Genomic DNA, 20,440 nt, shown 5'->3' with positions numbered 1-20,440 from the left:
CACACGATTCCGTTGAGTTTATGAATGCAATGACCAATCAGAGGCTTCCAGATGAGTCATCGCTAAAATGTCGGTGTTTTCTTCACTCGCTCGCTGACTGAATACATCTTCCTGGCGAATTCTCTCGTCAGAAACAACAAAGTGCAAATGTGTGTACGAATCTAAGTAAGTAAGATATTAATTTCACTGTGTAAACAGCTTCAGTGATTTTAATGGGAGTTTTTGAGAGTGCTTGAACTCTAGACTGTCAATGAAAATGTTCTTTGATAATGTAAATGTTCTTTTCTCTCTTTCTGTTCAATGAAAGTGTTATGATAAGTAGCCTAACTTACTATGTTTTTAATATTCACATTAAATATAAAGTCAGTCATATTAAAATATGTTATGGCATTACACCCATATCTGTTACTTAAGTAAACAGACAGGTTTTTATGCATAGTTAATAGACTACATTAGGCTACTTTGACCATCAAAATATAGGACAATCAAGATATTTCATGATATAGATAATGCGTTTGGGAATGTTTTGAATAAAAAGGGGATTAAATAAATAAAACAAGTGCTATTGTGGCTGCTGTGTGTCACATGACAACCCCCCCTCCCCCCCTCGTGCCCCCTCAAAAATAATGAGTGACCTCTAATGAACTGACAAATCTGCTTACTAAAATCTTTATAAGAAAGTACGTTAAAAATAAAACTTATTTGTGTTATCTGGCTTAAACCAATTGTTATGACCTTATGATACACGTTTAGCTACAGTTTATTTTCACAACTTGATTATTATTATTTTATTATTTTTAGTGTATTGTTTTAAAACAAAATGCAATTTTAACGGGAATAAACAATGGCATCAAGTTTCTTAAATTGGTTAATGGACGGGCCCTGAATTATTTGTATTTGATTGACATTGGATCTCGGCCAATCACGTGTTCCAATCGGCCGGCCTTGGGACAACTCTCCAGCCAATGAGCGCTCAGGAGGGGCGGATCAATGACGAAAAGGCAACAGGTTGTTTCGGAAAAAACGCACTGACAGTTTTGCATGGACTGACCATCTTCGGTCTCAACGAGGAGTTTTTAATTGACGCTAAACCTAAAAAGAGCTTCTTTATTATTTTGTGCCTTGTGAAGGTCATTGCTGAAGGTTTCGGAAAACAGGTAAGCAGAAGGAATGTCTTTGTTTACCCAGCGGTCTATATTTTCATTGGGCTTTTTGTTTTTGTTGCTGTTCATGGCTGCGGGTCTGTGTCCAGCCTTTCAGTTGTTATAATCCATAATCACATGGCTTCACAATTACGCTGGAGTTCTGCTGAGCGAAGCAAAGAAACACCTGTTGCTTTGTGTCTGAAGCTGCAGGCTGGATTACAGAAGATGCGCTGATCCGGGTTGGCGTCTCTCCTCTATAAAACAATAAAGTCAGTATGACTTTGACCTGCGTTGATCTCAGTAGAACCGATCAGCATCGTTTTTGTATATTATGTATTGACAAAGTTGCGAATTTTAAATATCCCATATGATTTAAAGTGGGGTTTGATCGCGTATTGTGTCTATATCTTTTACAAAGTCAAAGGACAACACAACTAAACATGAAGTCAAACCTGTAGCCATGATTTTTCTCTTTTAATTTGTATTATTGATGTAACTTTAATTCCGTATATTAAAATAACATGCTGGTTTCGATCCCACCGATACTGACTGACTTGCTGGGTGGGTGTGACGCAATTTGAACACGACTGAAAAAAAAAATCGTTTCATTCTGCACCTTTGCTTGTGCTTCCTCATCTCTCTCCAGTCATATCTAGGGACAAAAACAGCTCCTCTAAAAAATGCTTGTCTCAGTGTAATTTAATATTTAGCTCTTGGTTATTTCCAACACAGTGTAACTAGAACATAGTGGAGTCTAATTGTAAATGACACAATAACTCCAATCTAGCCTCAAACCCAAATTCCATCCTGCCCTTTATAGCATAATAATGTGGCAAATAAAATATAATTAATTAAATGACAATGAAATAATAGCAATGAATAAGTACACAAAAGATGTAGTCCTCATTGGCATATTTATACTCATATAGACAGTATTTTGCTTAAGAATACTTGTTTTTAAAGTCCTATTTAAAATGTTGTTTTCAAAATGAATAGTTTTGTTCTTGTTTATGAGCTTGGATATCAGTTAATCAAGCTACTGTATTTTTTGTCAACAAAAACTAGTCAAAAGCTATCATATTACTGTATGACAATAAGGAAAGAGCTTATATATATGTCCAGTTATTACAGAGCCCCTGATATAAGCTTAAATTATAGTGATTGTCTGTTTAAGGGGACAAGATATCGATATAACACTCTAAAAATGAATGCCATTGCATCAAATGACAAAACATCAAAGTAGAACATTGTATTAAAGACAGAGACCACATTACAATTAAAAATAATCACAAAAATTAAACTATATGTATCTCTTACATATCTCTTCAGAGTAAAGAGGAAAATTACTGTTTCATTTTCTGGTTAACTCATTCCAGAAAAACACATTAAATTACAATTTATTGCTATTCAGAATCATATATTTGTGGAATATGTTCATGTTCATGCGGTTATTCTGCTCAGACACCTGTGTGAACTTGAGGAGAATTGACTTCATACATCCAGCTAAAATAGCCATGGGACAGTTGGGTAAAAGTGGATAAAACAATGGCTCAGGAAATTTTATGTATACGTTTGTTAGATAAATTGTCTAGCATAATTTTTATATAGTACAGTGCCACTCGGTTAAGAGTTTGCTCTTTGGGGACCATGTAAATTAAATAGCAGTTATTTAGACCACATTTGGTTATATTTTGGTAGTGATGAAAAGTGAAAAATGTCCATATCTGGACTAAAGACTGTGTTGACATAATTGACATAAATACCATTTTCCCCATAGAAGCATCAGCCGAGAAAACAATGAATGGATTAAAGCCAATTCAGACACAAGTACCCTCAGGGTACTAATACTTTCAAAGAGAGTGGAAACTGTAAATAAAACCCTAACAAATCTGTTTAGGTGTTTTTTTTTTTTTTTTAAACAAGCAATTTTTCTCAACATTTAGAGTTAAGTCAATGATCCTTTTTTATTTCCATGTGAAACATGCAGCTGTGATAAGTCATGTTAGTGTGTTATTATAAACCTAAAGGATCTGATGTAATACTCATAATCTGCAACAGTGCATGCAGTGTTTGTGTGTACACGAGGGGTTGACCTGAAATTTTCTGCCCCTTTTCAACCCTAGATGTGACAAAATATTACCAGTAGTGTGGTTGAATTACAAAAAAATTAAAACACAGTTAAAGCTATTGATTACTATTTACAGTAAAACCGAGTATCATTGTTCACTTATTAACATGCTAAATCAAAGGCTTCATTTTAGAATTTAGAAATTATCTGATGCCTATTTATTTATTTTTTTTACATTTTGGTAGAATTATTGTTGCATAAAATAGGTCAGAAATGGGGCGGTAATTTGGTTTATCACAAAGAAATCAATCTTCACATGCTTTTCTAAGTAGTCAAGAGTATGTGCGGCACAATATTTTGTATTGTTAATTCTATTGCATGAATGGAAGATGGTACTGAAAACTGATGATCTAGTCTAGTAACATTCCTCCAAGAACAAACAGCCATTCTGATGCCAGGTGGGACCCAGTGCCTTGTGGAGGGTGAGAATCACATCCACATAACTATCCAGACCTGTTTTCAGAAGTTTGTAGCTTTAATGTTTGGCGGATGTTAACACATGGGTTGCAACTTCAAACAGTTATCATTTGGTTAAAGTACATATTTTTTTCTTTTGTCGAAAATGTACAGTTAAATACAGGTTTCACATAATTAATCTGCTCTTTTAACCAATGAGAAATCACACGGTGGGTTCCATTTTGCAGGAATGCCTGGAATCCCGTGTATGTGAGGAAGACAATGGCTGACTTTGAGTAGCTAATCACACCTAATGGCTCAACAGAGGCACTGACAGTTATAATGTAACCAAATACCCCTGTTTCAATAAGTTATTCATTGATAGACCAGAGATTGTGGACTGTTATTTTAGCTCTCAGTAGTCTTCACAGTTAATGCTGGTGCATTATAAGTTTGTGTTTAACGCAGGATGCAACATACTACTACATACACATAGCAATCGTTGACCTATCTACTTCAAGACTTCAAGCTGCACACACTGGTGAGGTGGTAAAACGCAGGCTTTCGATGATGCCCTGCATAGCTCTGGATGGTTTCTGCATCACTTGCTTTATACAATAGAGCACATATGCGTCTCTTTAAACACCAGTAACTCAGTTAATCAGCAGATTAGACTCAGCATCTTTGATCCGTCATGCAAACATGCTCTGTGGTGCTTTGATATGATTTGAGGAATGTTCCCGTCACAGTGATAAGCTGTTTTTGAGCTAATGTTAGCTCTCCTGTGTACTGGAACTGTGTTCTAGGAAAACGGGAAGACAGGAAGCAGAGTGGAATGTGCTAGAACCTGCTCCTACCAGCAGGCACACCTGTTTGTCACACAAACAATATCGTTCTCTTTTCAGATGCAGACTCTCAATACCTGTGCAGATACCTGATAGCTGTGTCACGTACAAAACTGCTTCATATTTCTATTTCAAAGTGTGACACTATATCAAGGAGTTGAGAGTGGTTTGTTAAACGGTCTCTTGGGAAATATTAATAGTCCAACATGTATTTGAAAGGTGAGCCAAGATGGAAGCAGCAAAACAGCATCAAGTCTAATAGGACTGAGCATTTTTCTGAAAAAGCTTAGATACTTTGCCATGGCTGTAAAAAAATACCATTAATTCAAAAAGGTATTAGAACGATACTTCAGTATGTACTTTTTTGTGTTCATAGTGTTAATTTTAGTTTTAGTAATTTTGGTATTTCAGCTTAAGTCAATTAACAGAAACTATTAATGGTTTTAGTTTTAGTTAAGCATAACAACACTGAGAAGATGTTTTGTGTTTTAAAATTTTCTTGTGAATGTTTTGTGGGCCCTAAATTCCATCCCATGTTTAAATGTATATGAATCACAAGCATGTTCAATGGGTTGTACAGCTTCATAACCAACGGCAGATTGTTCAGCTGACTTAGCATTGAAAAAATGTCTTTGCAAAGGATTTCCAGTAGACAAAAACACTCCAGAGAATGTAGGTTGTGAAAATGAAGTGTCACTTCCTGTTGAACCTAAAAATTCTACAATCTTTTGATCAGACTTGTTTGTCCCACACAGCCTTGTTTCCATTTGAAAATACCCTGTTTTGGTCCATTGCTTTGTAATTTATGTTGTGGTTTCTTTGTGTATCTGTGCCCTCTTTGGGCTCCTCAAATAGTCCACCAACCAGTCTAGCCTTTTAGTTTAGTCTCTAAATGGGCTAGTGCACTGATTTATTAAATTCTTTGTCTTGGCACCACAGCAGGTTACAATGAGCTCCCTCTCAGCAGACAGGAAGCCCCCACTGGACTATGGTGTCCAGATTCGCTTCATCAAAGATTTGGATGACGCCGGCGGAGGGTTCCCAGACAGGAGTCGACTGGCTGGTGGAGTTGGTGGCGTCAGTAACGGGACTCCTTCGCCATCTAAGTATGGAGTAGCTGTGCGGGTGCAAGGCATTTCGGGACAGCCATACGTGGTGCTCAAGGACGGAGAAAAGGGGGACTCCTACGGGGTACAACTGAAGACTCAACCACGAATCCAGAGCTCAGCTCCAATTGTCTCTCAAACCTCCCCATACAACACCCTGCCTCTGGGACAAAGGGAAGGGGCTCGGACTCCCCAGGGATCCTATATCCCCGCTGACCAACCTAGCTCTCCAGACGAGGACTTTGGGAGCCCCTTAAGGAGGCCACCTGGTGATGGACAGGCAGGGACTCAAGGAGAAGCTGAGCCCAGGACTACAGAACATCTCACCCCTTCTGCTCTGGCTCCCAAGGTGGAAAAGAAGCATGATGATAGATTTAATGAAGCAGGGCTTAGGAAGGTCAGGCAGAATGGTATTGGAAGTAGTCTGAATGGGACGGGGCTAAATGGAGCCTCATTGGACGACGACAAAGCCCCAGCTATAGACACCAAGTCACTGGCTCCCATTAATAAACTCATTAGCCGGTTTGGTGGTGGTAGTTCCGGTGATATTTCAAACTCAGAACCCCAAACTCGAATTCGTCTTGATAACCGAGTTCGGTCTCACAGTGTGGATGCCCTCGATAAACCTACAGATGAGCCCCCACCAACATCACCAACGATAAACCCCTATGCTCCTATTACTCCAGCTGCAGTGCCCAAACTCAGCTCCCCGAAACCATCAACCGGCAGTCTAGGACGAGACTCCACCTCTGTGGCTAAAGTGGCCGCTATCCCCAATTCCAAACCCCTCACGTTCAGCCAATCACCAAAGCTGTTTGTGCCCAAAGAAGCACCACCTGCTCTACCAAAGAAACCAGTGAGTCCTCAAGATATTGTTCTTCTTCTTGCTTAAAGTTGGCACACATTAAAAATCCAATCAGCAATCTTTAGATAAAACCAAGTCCCTGCACTACATTTTTCTTTTAAAAGTAGTCTCTTTTCGTTCAGATTTTCTTTACAGTATGGAAGAAAAGATTTGTCTCTACATTGTTTTTATTGTAACTTTTAAAGGTGCTTTTTGGAATAGCATGCTTAAAAAATCTGTAAACATTGGAGAAAATGTGTGGGGGACATATTTTTAGTTTAACCAATTAAAAATGCTCTCTGCTTGTTAATCATTTTGTACATACAGGATTGCTGGCAATAAGATGCCAAGCATGCTTTTGGAAGGCTGTATTTTGGAGAGGATGTAGTCCAGCACTAAACATACACCTTTGGTTAGAGAACTGCATCAAAGTTTTTTGATTGGCTCTCTGAGCTCCTATTTTAGGGGTAGTTTTATGTATGGTATTTCAAAAATAATGTGCATTTGATATGTATTTTTTTCCAGGTGACCCCTGACCTCATAAAGAGCCAGAGTGCAGAGAATGGAAATGGAGAGGATGCCCAGACCAAACAAGCCATTTACAACCTACTTAAAGAGGGGTATAATAATTATCTTTATTTTACAGAGCATCACAGTTGCCTATAAATGTTTTTTACAATATGGTTGAGGTACATTTATAAAGACATACAGTCACACTTTATTTTATGGGCAAATTCTCACAATTAACAACCCATTAACTATGACTTTTACCTCAATAAACTCCTAATTTGCTGCTTAGTAATAGTAAGGTAGTTGTTAAATTTAGGTATTGGGTCAGATTAGGGATGTAAAATATGGTCATGCAGAATTTGTGCTTTATAAGTACTAATAAACAGCAGAAATGTTAATAATAGGCATGCTAATAAGCAACTAGTTAATAGTGAGAATTGGTCCCTATACTAAAGTGAATACCCGAATACCCTATAAACATGCTTAAAACCTCTTAAAACACTCTAGCAACCCTGGCATACACTTCTTACATTTTCTTCAGAACATACCATAATCTAGTCTGTCTCTGGCTCATTCAATTTCCCTTCATATTTTCTAACACTAGGTCTATTGAGAGTGAGTCAGCCATCAAACGCAAAGCAAGCCTCATTCATGAAAGGTTCTGTGGGGTGAAGGTAAGCATGCTTGTATTCAATAAATCAGTTTGCATTTCCCAGCACTGAATAGCGCTCAGCAGTCTCTGCTGAATGAGGAAACTACGTCTAGAGAGGGTGCGTGTGTGTGCCCGCCCATGGTTTGCATATCGGTCCCTGTTTTGCATGATTTTGTGAGAGAGATATTTTGAGACAGTGAGAGGAGATAACAGCAACAAGACAAGTTTTTTTGTGAAGAAATGAGCATGCTTGTTAAAGAGACAATAATCATTATGATTATGTATTTTAAAGAGAGTAGGTCAGCTAAGAAGAGGCTTTATTTAAAGAGCCAGTGCACCAAAAGTGAAAATCCAATATCATTTACTCATCCTCATGTTGTTCCAAATCTACAGTGGGTACGGAAAGTATTCAGACCTCCTTAAATTTTTCACTCTTTGTTATATTGCAGCGATTTGCTAAAATCATTTAAGTTCATTTTTTTTTTTCCTCATTAATGTACACACAGCACCCCATATTGACAGAAAAACACAGAATTGTTGACATTTTTGCAGATTTATTAAAAAAGAAAAACTGAAATATCACATGGTCCTAAGTATTCAGACCCTTTGCTCAGTATTTAGTAGAAGCACCCTTTTGATCTAATACAGCCATGAGTCTTTTTGGGAAAGATGCAACAAGTTTTTCACACCTGGATTTGGGGATCCTCTGCCATTCCTCCTTGCAGATCCTCTCCAGTTCTGTCAGGTTGGATGGTAAACGTTGGTGGACAGCCATTTTTAGGTCTCTCCAGAGATGCTCAATTGGGTTTAAGTCAGGGCTCTGGCTGGGCCATTCAAGAACAGTCACGGAGTTGTTGTGAAGCCACTCCTTCGTTATTTTAGCTGTGTGCTCAGGGTCATTGTCTTGTTGGAAGGTAAACCTTCGGCCCAGTCTGAGGTCCTGAGCACTCTGGAGAAGGTTTTCGTCCAGGATATCCCTGTACTATCTTGGTCTCATCAGACCACAGAATCTTACTTCTCACCATCTTGGAGTCCTCCATGCGGGCTTTCATGTGTCTTGCACTGAGGAGAGGCTTCTGTCGGGCCACTCTGCCATAAAGCCCCGACTGGTGGAGGTCTGCAGTGATGGTTGACTTTCTACAACTTTCTCCCATCTCCCGACTGCATCTCTGGAGCTCAGCCACAGTGATCTTTGGGTTCTTCTTTACCTCTCTCACCAAGGCTCTTTTCCCCCGATAGCTCAGTTTGGCCGGACGGCCAGCTCTAGGAAGGGTTCTGGTCGTCCCAAACGTCTTCCATTTAAGGATTATGGAGGCCACTGTGCTCTTAGGAACCTTAAGTGCAGCAGAAATTTTTTTGTAACCTTGGCCAGATCTGTGCCTTGCCACAATTCTGTCTCTGAGCTCTTCAGGCAGTTCCTTTGACCTCATGATTCTCATTTGCTCTGACATGCACTGTGAGCTGTAAGGTCTTATATAGACAGGTGTGTGGCTTTCCTAATCAAGTCCGATCAGTATAATCAAACACAGCTGGACTCAAATGAAGGTGTAGAACCATCTCAAGGATGATCAGAAGAAATGGACAGCACCTGAGTTAAATATATGAGTGTCACAGCAAAGGGTCTGAATACTTAGGACCATGTGATATTTCAGTTTTTCTTTTTTAATAAATCTGCAAAAATGTCAACAATTCTGTGTTTTTCTTTCAATAAGGGGGGTTGTGTGTACATTTAATGAGGAAAAAAAATGAACTTAAATGATTTTAGCAAATGGCTGCAATATAACAAAGAGTGAAAAATTTAAGGAGGTCTGAATACTTTCCGTACCCACTGTATATATATCCCTTTAAAGACAGGGTTTCTGTATCTTTCTGTACGTACACACATACATGGGTGTGCGTGTCTGTATAATATTGTTAGCCTGCATGTTTGCATAAGCTTCCTGCATGTGAAATATCCTCCTGCGGTCTCTTGGCAACCATCGCCTCAACAAGGAAAGCTGATTAGGGCCGTGTGGTTGAGAGCTCGCTCTTTGTGATCCATCAATAATTAAGTTACACTGGAAATGGATGCCTGTGAGGGAGGGTTTCCCCTCAACCCGGGGGTGCCTCAGCACATCTGTTTGGGTTGCGGTTTTAATGGACACTCGGTGTATGGCCTCTTACGCTGTCATATCCCACTGAGCGCTCGTCCATGCATGATAAACTCTGTTTTTGTTGTGGGCAGTATTGCTGGGAGACGTTGCAAATGACGTTAATTAAGCTCATTAGCGTGAAGTACACCTTTTCAGACACTTGGAGATTGTTGACAGTGTTTAGACTGAGATTATACACTACTACCAAGTTCACATTTACTACTTTTATTAAGCAAGGAGGCATTAAATTGATCAAAAGTTAAGACAGTAAAGGCATTTATAATGTTACAAAAGAGTTCTGTTTTTATAAATGCTGTTCTTTTGAACATTTATAGTTCTGAAAATAAAAAAATGCACCTTGATTTCAACAAAAATATTAAGCAGCACAGGTGTTCTCAGCATTGATAATAAAAATTGTTTCTTGAGCAGCAAATCGGCATATTAGAATGATTTCTGAAGGATCATGTGACGCTGAAGACTGGAGTAATGATGCTGAAAATTCAGCTTTGCCACCATAGAAATAAATTACATTTGAAAATATATTCAATTAAAATTAAAATTATTTATGTCTAATTGTTTTGATTTACATTGGTGTTGGAGGTTTACTTCTAATAAGATGACTTTAATAGTACTTTAATGAGTTCTTTTTTTATTCAAGAAGTAACTTTAGACCCTGCAACACAAGAGGTCAGTTCAAATGACCTCGTAGTAGCCATGTGTGGTCATTATAATGATGGCAACAGCAGTTGAATAGTCTGATGGGATATCCTAGAGGACTGGGTTATTTGAGGAGCACACAGCTGCCTACTGGCTGTGTGCATGTTTCAGATCTAATTATTCGTGTTTTATGTTTCCTCATTAAATTAAGATCAGCCATGTGCAGATATAAGATTATTCATTTAGATGTATCTGTATCAGCAGTCAGGAGTCACAATCATGTGACTCACACCCCTAAGGGGACATTTGAAGCAAGATTACTGCTGTAAGATGAATGCATCCAAGATGACACCGATCATCCTCCTTGTAGAAATATGCATGTATGTTTTGGGGCTGCAACTTGTATGAACAAAGCTATATGTGTTCTGGTTTGATTAGGCCCACTGATGGCAACTTGAAAGACTTTTTGTTCAATGGTTAAATGAATAAAAATGGAAACAAATCCTTATGGTTCCAGCACAGTAGTAAATTAATTTTTTTATTTTTTAAAAATAAATAACAATTTTCAGGTCCTCTTCATATTTTATGCTTAAATCAGGGAATTCTTTGTTTATTGGTGGAGGTAGCATTAAGAATTTATTTAAGTAAATTAATAAATATTTTTAAAAATGTATTTATTTAGACTGTGTGATAAAATCACTTACCAATCTTGCCTGTGGAAAGTTATTCAGTCTTTTAATTCCTGACATAACCAAGTCAGTAAACCCTATAATTTTCACATAATGAGGAAATGTATGGGATTTACGTCAATAATGTACAACCTGCTCAGCTGCCTTGAACAGTAGCCCCATTACTACAGGGATAATTTAAATACCTTTACTGATCACAAGACACGCATTTTGACACTTCTTTTATTTCTGCTTTTATACCCATAGATTTTTATTGTAAATGCGTTACTGTAAGTGTGAATTTTCAGCATGCTGTCAGTACAGCTTTATTTGTTCTGAACCCAAATCGTTGCATTGATTGTTAAAGCTCATTGGGGTTCTGTGCTTCACAGGGTCCACAGATCTTAATGACTGACAGCAATATGAAGACTGAAGTGGAGCAGGCGTTCAACAAAAACACACAATTACAGCAACTCCTGGACAAGGCCAAGAGAGAACTACAGGAAAACCAGGACCAGTGAGTCTCTATGTGCATTATAACAAGAAGCAAATGTGCATTTCCAATAGAAAATATAAACCTGTGGAGTTTGAATTATAGTTGTCTGATATTTACTTCCTCTCTTCAGAATGGTGGAGCTGCGTATGGATAGAGAGGCAGCGGAGTCTCGCTTACGGCAGCAGGAGGATCAGCTAGCTCAGCTTCAGGAGGAGCTCAGACGAACGCTGGAAAACTCACCTCAGTCTGACACAATGCAGCTGGTACACACAAAAACACAGAACATACAGAATGATTATGATGTCTGCCATTAATGACCCTTACTCAGCCTTTTTTAATGCTTTAAATACCTAATAACATATTGCACCAAGCTGTCTGAATTACTAAGTGTATTCATTGTTTAAAGTGTAAATAAAAGCAAACTCCAGGTAATCAAATTGAAAGTATGCAACTTTTAGATATACGGTATCTACACAAATACAGAATAAATAAATAATAATATATAATAAATAAACACACCTACTCATTATGTATTTTGGCCATTTTTTTATAATAGAAAAACAGTAGTCATCACATCATGAATTAAAATGCATGCAGTTACAGGAATTATGTAGTGACCAAAACACCACTATTTTAGTATACAATTAGTTTTATAGACCATATCTATCTATCGGTCCCACTTTATATTAGGTGGCCTTAACTACAATGTACTTACATTTAAATTAATCATTTGATACAATGCACTTATTGTGTACATACATGTTTTTACATTGTACTTACATTTTTAAAATACCTGTATGTAATTACATCTGTAATTAATTTCTGTAATTACATTTATAATTACTCTGTTGACCCATCCCTTACACCTTAACCCACCCTTAAACCTACCCTATCTATCTATCTATCTATCTATCTATCGATCTATCTATTCTTTATAAAGCTGATTTTGAAAGTTAAATTGAGTTTGTTTTCCTTTAAACACTCTTTTTCTCTGCAGGACTTGATGACGGTGCAGGCAGAGCTGTCAGAGTCTCTGATGCTGAAGCAGAAACTGGAGGACACACTGAGGCAGAGAGAGCGAGAGCTCACCGCTCTGAAAGGAGCCCTGAAGGATGAGGTGGAGTCCCATGATAAAGAGATGGAGGCCTTGAGAGAGCAGTACAGTCAAGACATGGACACCCTGCGTCACAGCATGGAGACCGTCTCACAGGTGAACATACACTACAAGACAAATGAATGCCTGTGTCTCGTTCCAAGTCCCTGCCTCATGGGGATTAACATGGAAGAGAAATGTTTTATCACTTGTCATGTCATGCCTGATACCTAGGCTGGATCGATTCAGATGTGTGATCTGTTTTGTTGTCCGAACCGTTGTGAGGACTTTTAGCAATCTTGAATGGGTGCAAAGTACAGAATTGAAGTTTTCACTGATACCCTTTTTCTCTGGCCTTATCCACAGTCTCAGCTGGAAATCGAGGAGGAGCGTCAGAAAGTTAATGTTTCCATCTTAGCACTGGAGGAGGAGCTGGAGGGGTACAAAGAGCAGAGTGACCAGTGGAAGGAGCAGCTTAGCTCTGCCAACCGAGAGTAAGCTCTGACACATGAAACATCAACTTGAAATATTTAAACAGTCAATGCCAAATTTTTGGTGAATCTTATGTGATGTGAATTGGATCTAATTGATCTAATTGGATACATTTTATGCAGATAAGCAGTGAAGCCCACCAGTTATGTTAGGGTATCCAGCATTAGAAACAGCTATTTAAAACTGTAATATATGTTTTGGTCCACACCATGATTAACAACCATCAGAGTTAAAATTACAGTATTTTAGCAACATATCTCCATAGCTATGCAGCCATATAATTATATATAAGTTTTATAATTTCATAAATTGTTTAGCAAGATCTAAAGGTGTCGCTCTAAGGTTCAAGTCTATATTTGTCTAAGGAGTTAAGAGACTCATCTGTAATAATATACAAACAATCTTGTGACCAACACCCTTTATTTACATTCAGACTTTGGTACGTATAATGTTTGGCTAGAATTTTGTCTTCTGGTCCTGTAGGATAAAAGGTCCACATTTCATTTGCCTGATGTGTTACTTTACACATAGATAGTGTTATTAGTGTTATAAAATTTTAGGGTCTGTAAGATCGCTTATGCTCACCAAAGCTGCATTTATTTAGTCAAAAAAACAGTAATATTTGAACTTGTGATAATATTTCAAAACAAACTTCTTTTTATTTAAATATGTGTTAAAAAAATTCCTGTGAAGCCAAAGCTGAATTTTAAGCATCATTACTCTAGTCTTCAGTGTCACATGAACCTTGCTGCTCAAGAAACAATAAGATTATTGCTGGTTATTTGAATAGAAAGATCAGAAGAACAGTATTTTTATTTATTTATTTATGATGGACTTCACTGTCATTTGACTTAACTTTTGATAGATTTAATGCATCCTTGCTGAATACAAAGTATTAATTTCTTTTAAAAAAGACTCCAAACTTTTGAACGGTAGTGTATGATGAGAACAGAGATGTTTTAAAGCGCATTTACTTTTTACAGCAGGATTTGATCAGAACTATAACTCTTGTCCTACAGGTTTCTTTATCTGTTTTATATGTGGTCTTTGTTTGCATTTTTATGTGCTTTATGAGCTTCATACTACGTGTCCATGTCAATTGTGCTTGTTAAATGTTTATTGTTGTCTTTCTGTTTCACGTGTTCACTTCTGGTTCTTGTTTGCCAGACCGGGGCAGTGCAGCACATTTCAAAAGTGAGACAGAGTCCTGTAGGCGCATAACTACTGACACTACTGGGAGAAATTAATCAGTTAACTATAAATGATTAGGTGTTTTAGTGTAAATCAGTAAATTGTTGTAAAATCTGGTCCTGGTGAAAACTGATACACTAAACTAGAATCTATTAACCTGGTTTCAGTTTGGCTGCAGGTTATAAAATCTAATAAAACTCAGCTATAATTAAGACTAATCAAAATAAAATCCTTTAATCTCACTATCAGAGCTGCTGCATCATATACAATACTTCACAACACTTCTACTAAAATGTCAAAAGCTCTAGTACAGCTGATTCCTCAAACGAATCTTGATCAAATCTTCTCTTATGTCATAAATCATTTCAATTCTGTTCATGATTCTGAAATAACAGATTCTTTGTTTCTTTCTATTGGATGTTGATTCTTCTTCTGGATGAAATCATTTTAGTGAGTAGCTGCACTAACACTGAATGTGACATTGTGTGTTTTAATTTGTGTTTGTGTCACTGGACAGGCTGCTGCAGGCTCAGCAGGAGAAGAAGGAACTGGAGGAGAAGCTGCTCACAGTTAAGAAACAACCTGATGAAACTGATTCAAACTCTTTAATGAAGGTAAGATACAAATACAAGTGCCACAATCTGTTTTCTCTCTTCTTTGTTCAAAAAGATTCACTGTGACGGCTAACTACACACTGTGAATGCTGAATTTTGGGATTTTTTTAGCCTGGTATAAAAGTTACTTTGCATTTTCAGGAGCTGCAACGGTGCCGAGATGATTTGAAGAAAGCTCTTTCAGAAGTGGAAAAACAGAAAGCAGTAGCAGCAAAAAGGGAGGAGGAGCTTAAATCAGTATCAAGAGCCAATGAGAATCGAGAGAAGGAGCTGAAGGCAGAGATTGACAGACTAATAGATCAATCAAAGAAAGACAAAGAGGAACTCACAAAAGCGCTAGAGAAAACACAACAGGTAATTCTTGAAATGATGATTATTAAAAAGCTAACGGTGCATTAAATCCGATTTCACCCATATTTGTTTTAGTCTTAACTGGTCTATTTAGGAGACTAAATCTCATTGGTCTAACCTCTCGCTGAATTTTAAATATGTTTTGTCGCTTTATACAGCTTTTCACTTTCTTGAGTGTAAAATAAAATACTTTAAATGTAACGTTTGTTCCCTTATTCTATTTATTTCTTGTTCGTGTAGCCCTCCACATCAGAGCAATCTCAAGATACTGAAAGCAACTTAGAACTTCAAGAGGCCAATGCCCGCTTAAGAGAGAGAATAGCACGCATGGTAAAACATCCCTAAAATCCAAAATAGCCTTTTGCATTTAAGCATTTTGCTTTAAAATGAATGGCATAATTATTCATCTCTTCAGATTTAGTTCAGTCTTCCTTATACAATAAATGTATTTTCTTCTTTTCATTTCTAGACACGCTTGCACTCCAGTGTTCCTGACAGCTCCTCCGATGTTCTGGAGGACGAGAACCGGAGCCTGAGGAACCAGCTGGAGGAGTCCCGGCGTGCAGTTTCTCGACTGGGTCAGGAGAAAGAGGAGATCAGCAGACGGTTGGAGGAGAGGGAGAGAGAAAGAGAAGCGTTGAGACGTGGCAAGAGTGACCTAGAGGAGCAGAAAAGACTGCTGGACCGAGCGCTGGAGAAGATCAATAAGGAGGTGTGTGTGTGTTTTGTTTAGTTAATAAATGCTTCTATTTATTATTATTATTAATTATGTACATAATTTATACATATGCTACTCTTTAAAAGTTTGGGGTTGGTACAATATTTTTAAAACGTTTTTGAAACAAGTCTCTTACGCTCACCAAGGTTGCATTTTTTTTTGATCACAAATAAAGTAAAACAGTAATATTGTGAAATATTATTACAAATTAAAATGGCTGTTTTCTATTTGAATATATTTTAAAATGTAATTTATTTCAGTGATGCAAAGCTGAATTTTCAGCATTATTACTCCAGTGTCGCATGATCCTTCAGAAATAATTCTAATATCCACAGTCATATCACCCTGCAGCCCAAGACTGGTTGCCCATGGAAGCTAAGCAGGGCTGAGCCTGGTCAGTACCTGGATGGGAGACCTCCTGGGAAAACTAGGTTGCTGTTGGAAGAGGTGTTAGTGAGGCCAGCAGGGGGTGCTCACCCTGCAGTCTGTGTGGGTCCTAACACCCCAGTATAGTGACGGGGACACTATACTGTTAAAAAAAAAGCACTGTCTTTCGGATGAGACGTTAAACCGAGGTCCTGACTCTCTGTGGCCATTAAAAATCCCATGACACTCATCGTAAAGAGTAGGGGTGTAACCCCGGTGTCCTGGCCAGATTCCCTCCACTGGCCCTTGTCAATCATGGCTTCCCAATAATCCCCATCCACTTGATTGGCTCTATGACTCTCTCTCCTCTCCACCTGTAGCTGGTGTGTGGTGAGTGCACTGGCACCGTTGTCCTGTGGCTGCCGTCACATCATCCAAGTGGATGCTGCACACTGGTGGTGATTGAGGAGAGACCCCCCCCCCCACATGATTGTAAAGCGCTTTGGGTGTATTGCAATACACAATAAAGCGCTATATAAATGCCTCATTCATTCATAATATGTAACTTTCTTCAAGAAACATTTCTCATTATTATCAATGTTTTCAGGATTTGATGAATCAATTTTGATGAATAAATTCAAATTTATTTGAAGTAGTTCAAAATGTTCATTTCTTTCTATCAGATGGAGTCTATGATGGGAGATTCACGTCAGTCAGTGCAGGTTCTTCAGTCTCAGCTGGATGAATTCAGGGATCGTTCTCGTAGAGAGCTGCAGGACGCTCAGAGACTCAGTAAAGACAGGCTGGTTGAGCAACAGAGAGCGCAGGCCCTCCTAAAGACCGCCCAGGAGGAGGTGAGACAGACCAGGTTTCACTACATACACATAGTGCTAAAGTACAACAGTGTTTATAGAGCAAAAAAAAAAGTTTCATCCTTGATGAAAATCAAGACATTGTCTGTGAGAATATTCCCACCGCTCCTATCCATCAGCACATTTACATCTATTGTTATTAACATTGGACATTAGTGTCCACTGGTCCTTTGATCTGGCTCTGGTTTGAACTTACAACCTCTTGGATCACAGCATAGGTACTTTGTTGTGTGTTTCTCAGGTGTCTCGTCTTAAGAAAGAACTGCTGTCATGCTCGGAGGAAAAGGACAGCGCTCAGCTGGATAAAGAGCTGCTGAGCAGCCGTCTCAAACACCTGGAGAACGAGCTGGAGACGGAGAGAAGCTCACAGACGGACCACAGCAGAGAGATCCGTCTGATAGAGGTAACTGTAGGTTTGGCACCTAGACTTCCGAGTGAATACAACTAGACAGCACTCAGTCTTTCTTCTTAGAGGCTTCTCTGAATGTCCACATGATTTAAGAGTGATGGAAAATGAAAACGGGCTGTTTCAGTAATGCATGTAAATGTATGTTCAAAAGGGCACATTTTTGTTTCAGGACAAAGTGAAGACATTAGAGATCGAGTTGGATGAGGAGAAGAGTGGAGCAGAGCTACTGAATGAACGCATCGCTCGCAGTCGAGAGCAGGTACACAGATTATCAAATTTATGTTTGATTAGTTTGCAAGCATAAGCTATACACAAGCAGGGATATAAATGTAGTGTTTAATGTTTTTTTTTTTTCCTAGGTGGATCAGCTCCGTTCTGAACTCATGCAGGAACGTTCAGCCAGACACGATCTTGAGATGGATAAGAGTGCACTGGAGAGACAGGTACACACACAGACACCTTTTTAATAGACTTATGTCAGTTATTAGCATTAGCTCAGAAGATTGAAAACACACAGCGAAAGCACGATATTAGGAAAAATATTAGTTTAATGCATGTTTGACACTCTTTAGTCACATTAATCGATTTATCACTGTATGTGTTTAAAACCTTGGTCTCTCAGGTGAAGGAGTTAAAGTCTCGTATCGCTGATATGGGCACTCAGACTCGTCCCTCTACTGGAGTCACGATGCTAGAAAACAAGATTCAGGAACTGGAGGACCGTTTGCGTAGTGAAGAAAAGTACACAACTGGAACAACACAAACACAATCAGCACATAACAAGATATTAATAAATAAAGCATCTATCTGTCTTTTGTGCATTTAGAGAGAAAAACACCATTCTAGCAGCTCAGAGGAGAATGGACAGGAAACTTAAGGACGTGACGGCCACCCTGGACCAGGAGCGAAATCAGCATGCTGAGCAGAGAGACCAGGCAAGCACACACACATGTTTTCCATGCACATTAGAGTATGTACTTGATGTACTTAAAATAAAAGATCATTTTTTTTTAATGATGTTGTTTATCATTCCTATAAATGATGTGTAGACAAAGCAGTGTGCATCTAAACAGCTGCTGTGTGTTCATGTCTCTGATAGCTGTCTCTGCGAGTGAAGGCTCTGAAGCGTCAGCTGGACGAGAGCGAGGGGGAGGTGGAGCGTCTGGAGGGCGTCAGGCGGAAGGTTCTGCGGGAACTTGAGGAGCAGCGGGAGCTGCAGGAGGCGCTGCAGGCCAAAGTCAACGCGCTAGAGAACGAGCTCAAGTGAGTTTTCTATCAAATAATTAAGAATAATGTATTCATATATTATATTTATTTACAAAAAGATACACTTATATGTCAGACATGCCTGATGTGAAAAAGCTTCACTGTCTTGAAAATATCAGAGCAAATGAAAAATGTAGAAGTCAGTAGTGTAGCACTACTTTTAGCTAGTTATATCCCACCATTGATAGCAGATGTATTTAGGCCTTGGCTTTGTTTTTATTAGTTGTAATGAACATTCTGGCCACTAGAGGGTACACTTACAATGCTAAACTATTAACAGGGCTGATTGGTCTCTATTATAATATGTGTGATTGTTTGTTAGGAGGAAGGTTCAGCAATCTCGACGCCCAACTCTGGGAAGCACCTTGAGCTCTGAGGAAGAGGACAGTTACTCTGACTCAAAAAGCATCACGTCTATTCTCACTGAAACGCCACTTCAGACCACCAACTGTTAAAGACTGAACTATAGGAGGAAATATCTTTTTGCACACATTTGATTTGAGTTTAGTAATTGTAAAAATAATGAAAGAGACATGAAGGATACAAATGGTGTGACATCAACACAAAAAAAAAAAAAAAAAGTGGTTGTGGATGTGATGGATAGATGGGGTTTGAAGACCTAATAAAGCAGTCAGAGTGAAGATTTGTCACCCAAAAGCTCCTTTAGTATTGTTTTGCTAAACCTGGTTAATTTTGAAGAAAAATTGTTTGTTCTTGCTCTGTTTATGAGGAAGACTCGCAGTAAATTGTATTTGAATAAGATGTTGTGTTTTTGACATCCTTAATCATATTACCAAAATTTCCTGTGTTAATGGAAAAAATATTAATGAAGGATACATGATGGAATGTATAAGCTGCAAGTTCATTTATAAGTAGTACTTCAAAATGATTTTGATTCCTCAAAATGACAGCTGAAATTTCAAATGAAAGACTGTGATAAGTGTTCTCCTTATTATCTTTAATGTTGCGCACTAGTGCAAATTATAATGAAGGATATTTAGAAGGCTTCTTTTTGTGTTGCTTTAATTTGAGAATTAAACTTGCACTATGAATGACACCTTTTGTGCCAAGACAGAAAAAGGAAAAACTCTTTTGATGTAATGGCTTTGAAAAAAATACGTATTTGCCTTCAGTTTTCATACATTTAGAAAACTAATAAAACTTAAGCTGCTTTTTAACCATTTTTCCAGAGACATATATGTGCTGTATATTCAGATTTATCAGAATGTATTTACCTGTCTGATGGTAAGTAATTTGTAACTCTTTAAGAACTGTTTTTGGAACACGGTTTCATATTACACTGTACAATATTAGATATCTTTTGTATATACTGTCACGTGTTTAAAGTTTATTCTTCCATTACACAGTAAAGGTTTTGAATCACTTGAATTTTTGTCATGTTACTTTTGCATGGGTTTTTCTCTCTCTGTGTTATTCAATTTAAGGCTAAATTCTCTTGTAATCCTTTATCTCTCCTTTATACTGTCAG

At 38.2% G+C, this 20,440-nt stretch overlaps 1 protein-coding gene across 2 annotated transcripts; it reads left to right on the top strand.

Annotated features, from left to right (window-relative positions):
- The first annotated feature begins 990 nt into the window (after positions 1 to 990).
- On the top strand, positions 991 to 20,340 carry cgnb (cingulin b). 2 transcript variants are annotated; one of them, XM_058754377.1, is made up of 21 exons: positions 991 to 1,157; positions 5,454 to 6,476; positions 6,990 to 7,084; positions 7,579 to 7,648; positions 11,476 to 11,600; positions 11,710 to 11,842; positions 12,577 to 12,789; positions 13,039 to 13,166; positions 14,332 to 14,358; positions 14,873 to 14,969; positions 15,111 to 15,323; positions 15,561 to 15,650; positions 15,790 to 16,032; positions 17,088 to 17,258; positions 17,518 to 17,679; positions 17,855 to 17,944; positions 18,045 to 18,128; positions 18,308 to 18,426; positions 18,512 to 18,620; positions 18,785 to 18,948; positions 19,274 to 20,340. In XM_058754377.1, the coding sequence occupies exons 2-21, from the start codon at positions 5,463 to 5,465 to the stop codon at positions 19,404 to 19,406; spliced, it is 3,480 nt and encodes a 1,159-aa protein (XP_058610360.1). In that variant the 5' UTR covers positions 991 to 1,157; positions 5,454 to 5,462; the 3' UTR covers positions 19,407 to 20,340. The 2 variants fall into 2 exon arrangements, with proteins under 2 accessions (XP_058610360.1, XP_058610361.1); XM_058754378.1 differs by lacking the exon at positions 14,332 to 14,358.
- Positions 20,341 to 20,440: the final 100 nt, after the last annotated feature.

Source organism: Onychostoma macrolepis, chromosome 19 (assembly GCF_012432095.1).
Source record: "Onychostoma macrolepis isolate SWU-2019 chromosome 19, ASM1243209v1, whole genome shotgun sequence".
Classification (NCBI taxonomy): Eukaryota; Metazoa; Chordata; class Actinopteri; order Cypriniformes; family Cyprinidae; genus Onychostoma; species Onychostoma macrolepis.
Note: the sequence above shows the minus strand (reverse complement) of the source record. Positions and strands in the feature narration are given on the sequence as shown.

What these genes read in the sequence shown, in the direction of transcription:
- cgnb (XM_058754377.1), top strand. Translation starts at nt 5,463, where the DNA reads ATGAGCTCCCTCTCAGCAGACAGGAAGCCCCCACTGGACTATGGTGTC. An exon ending in AGTCTGACACAATGCAGCTG is followed by an intron (nt 11,843 to 12,576) that starts GTACACACAAAA and finishes TTTTCTCTGCAG; the next exon opens with GACTTGATGACGGTGCAGGC. An exon ending in TAAAGACCGCCCAGGAGGAG is followed by an intron (nt 17,259 to 17,517) that starts GTGAGACAGACC and finishes TGTGTTTCTCAG; the next exon opens with GTGTCTCGTCTTAAGAAAGA.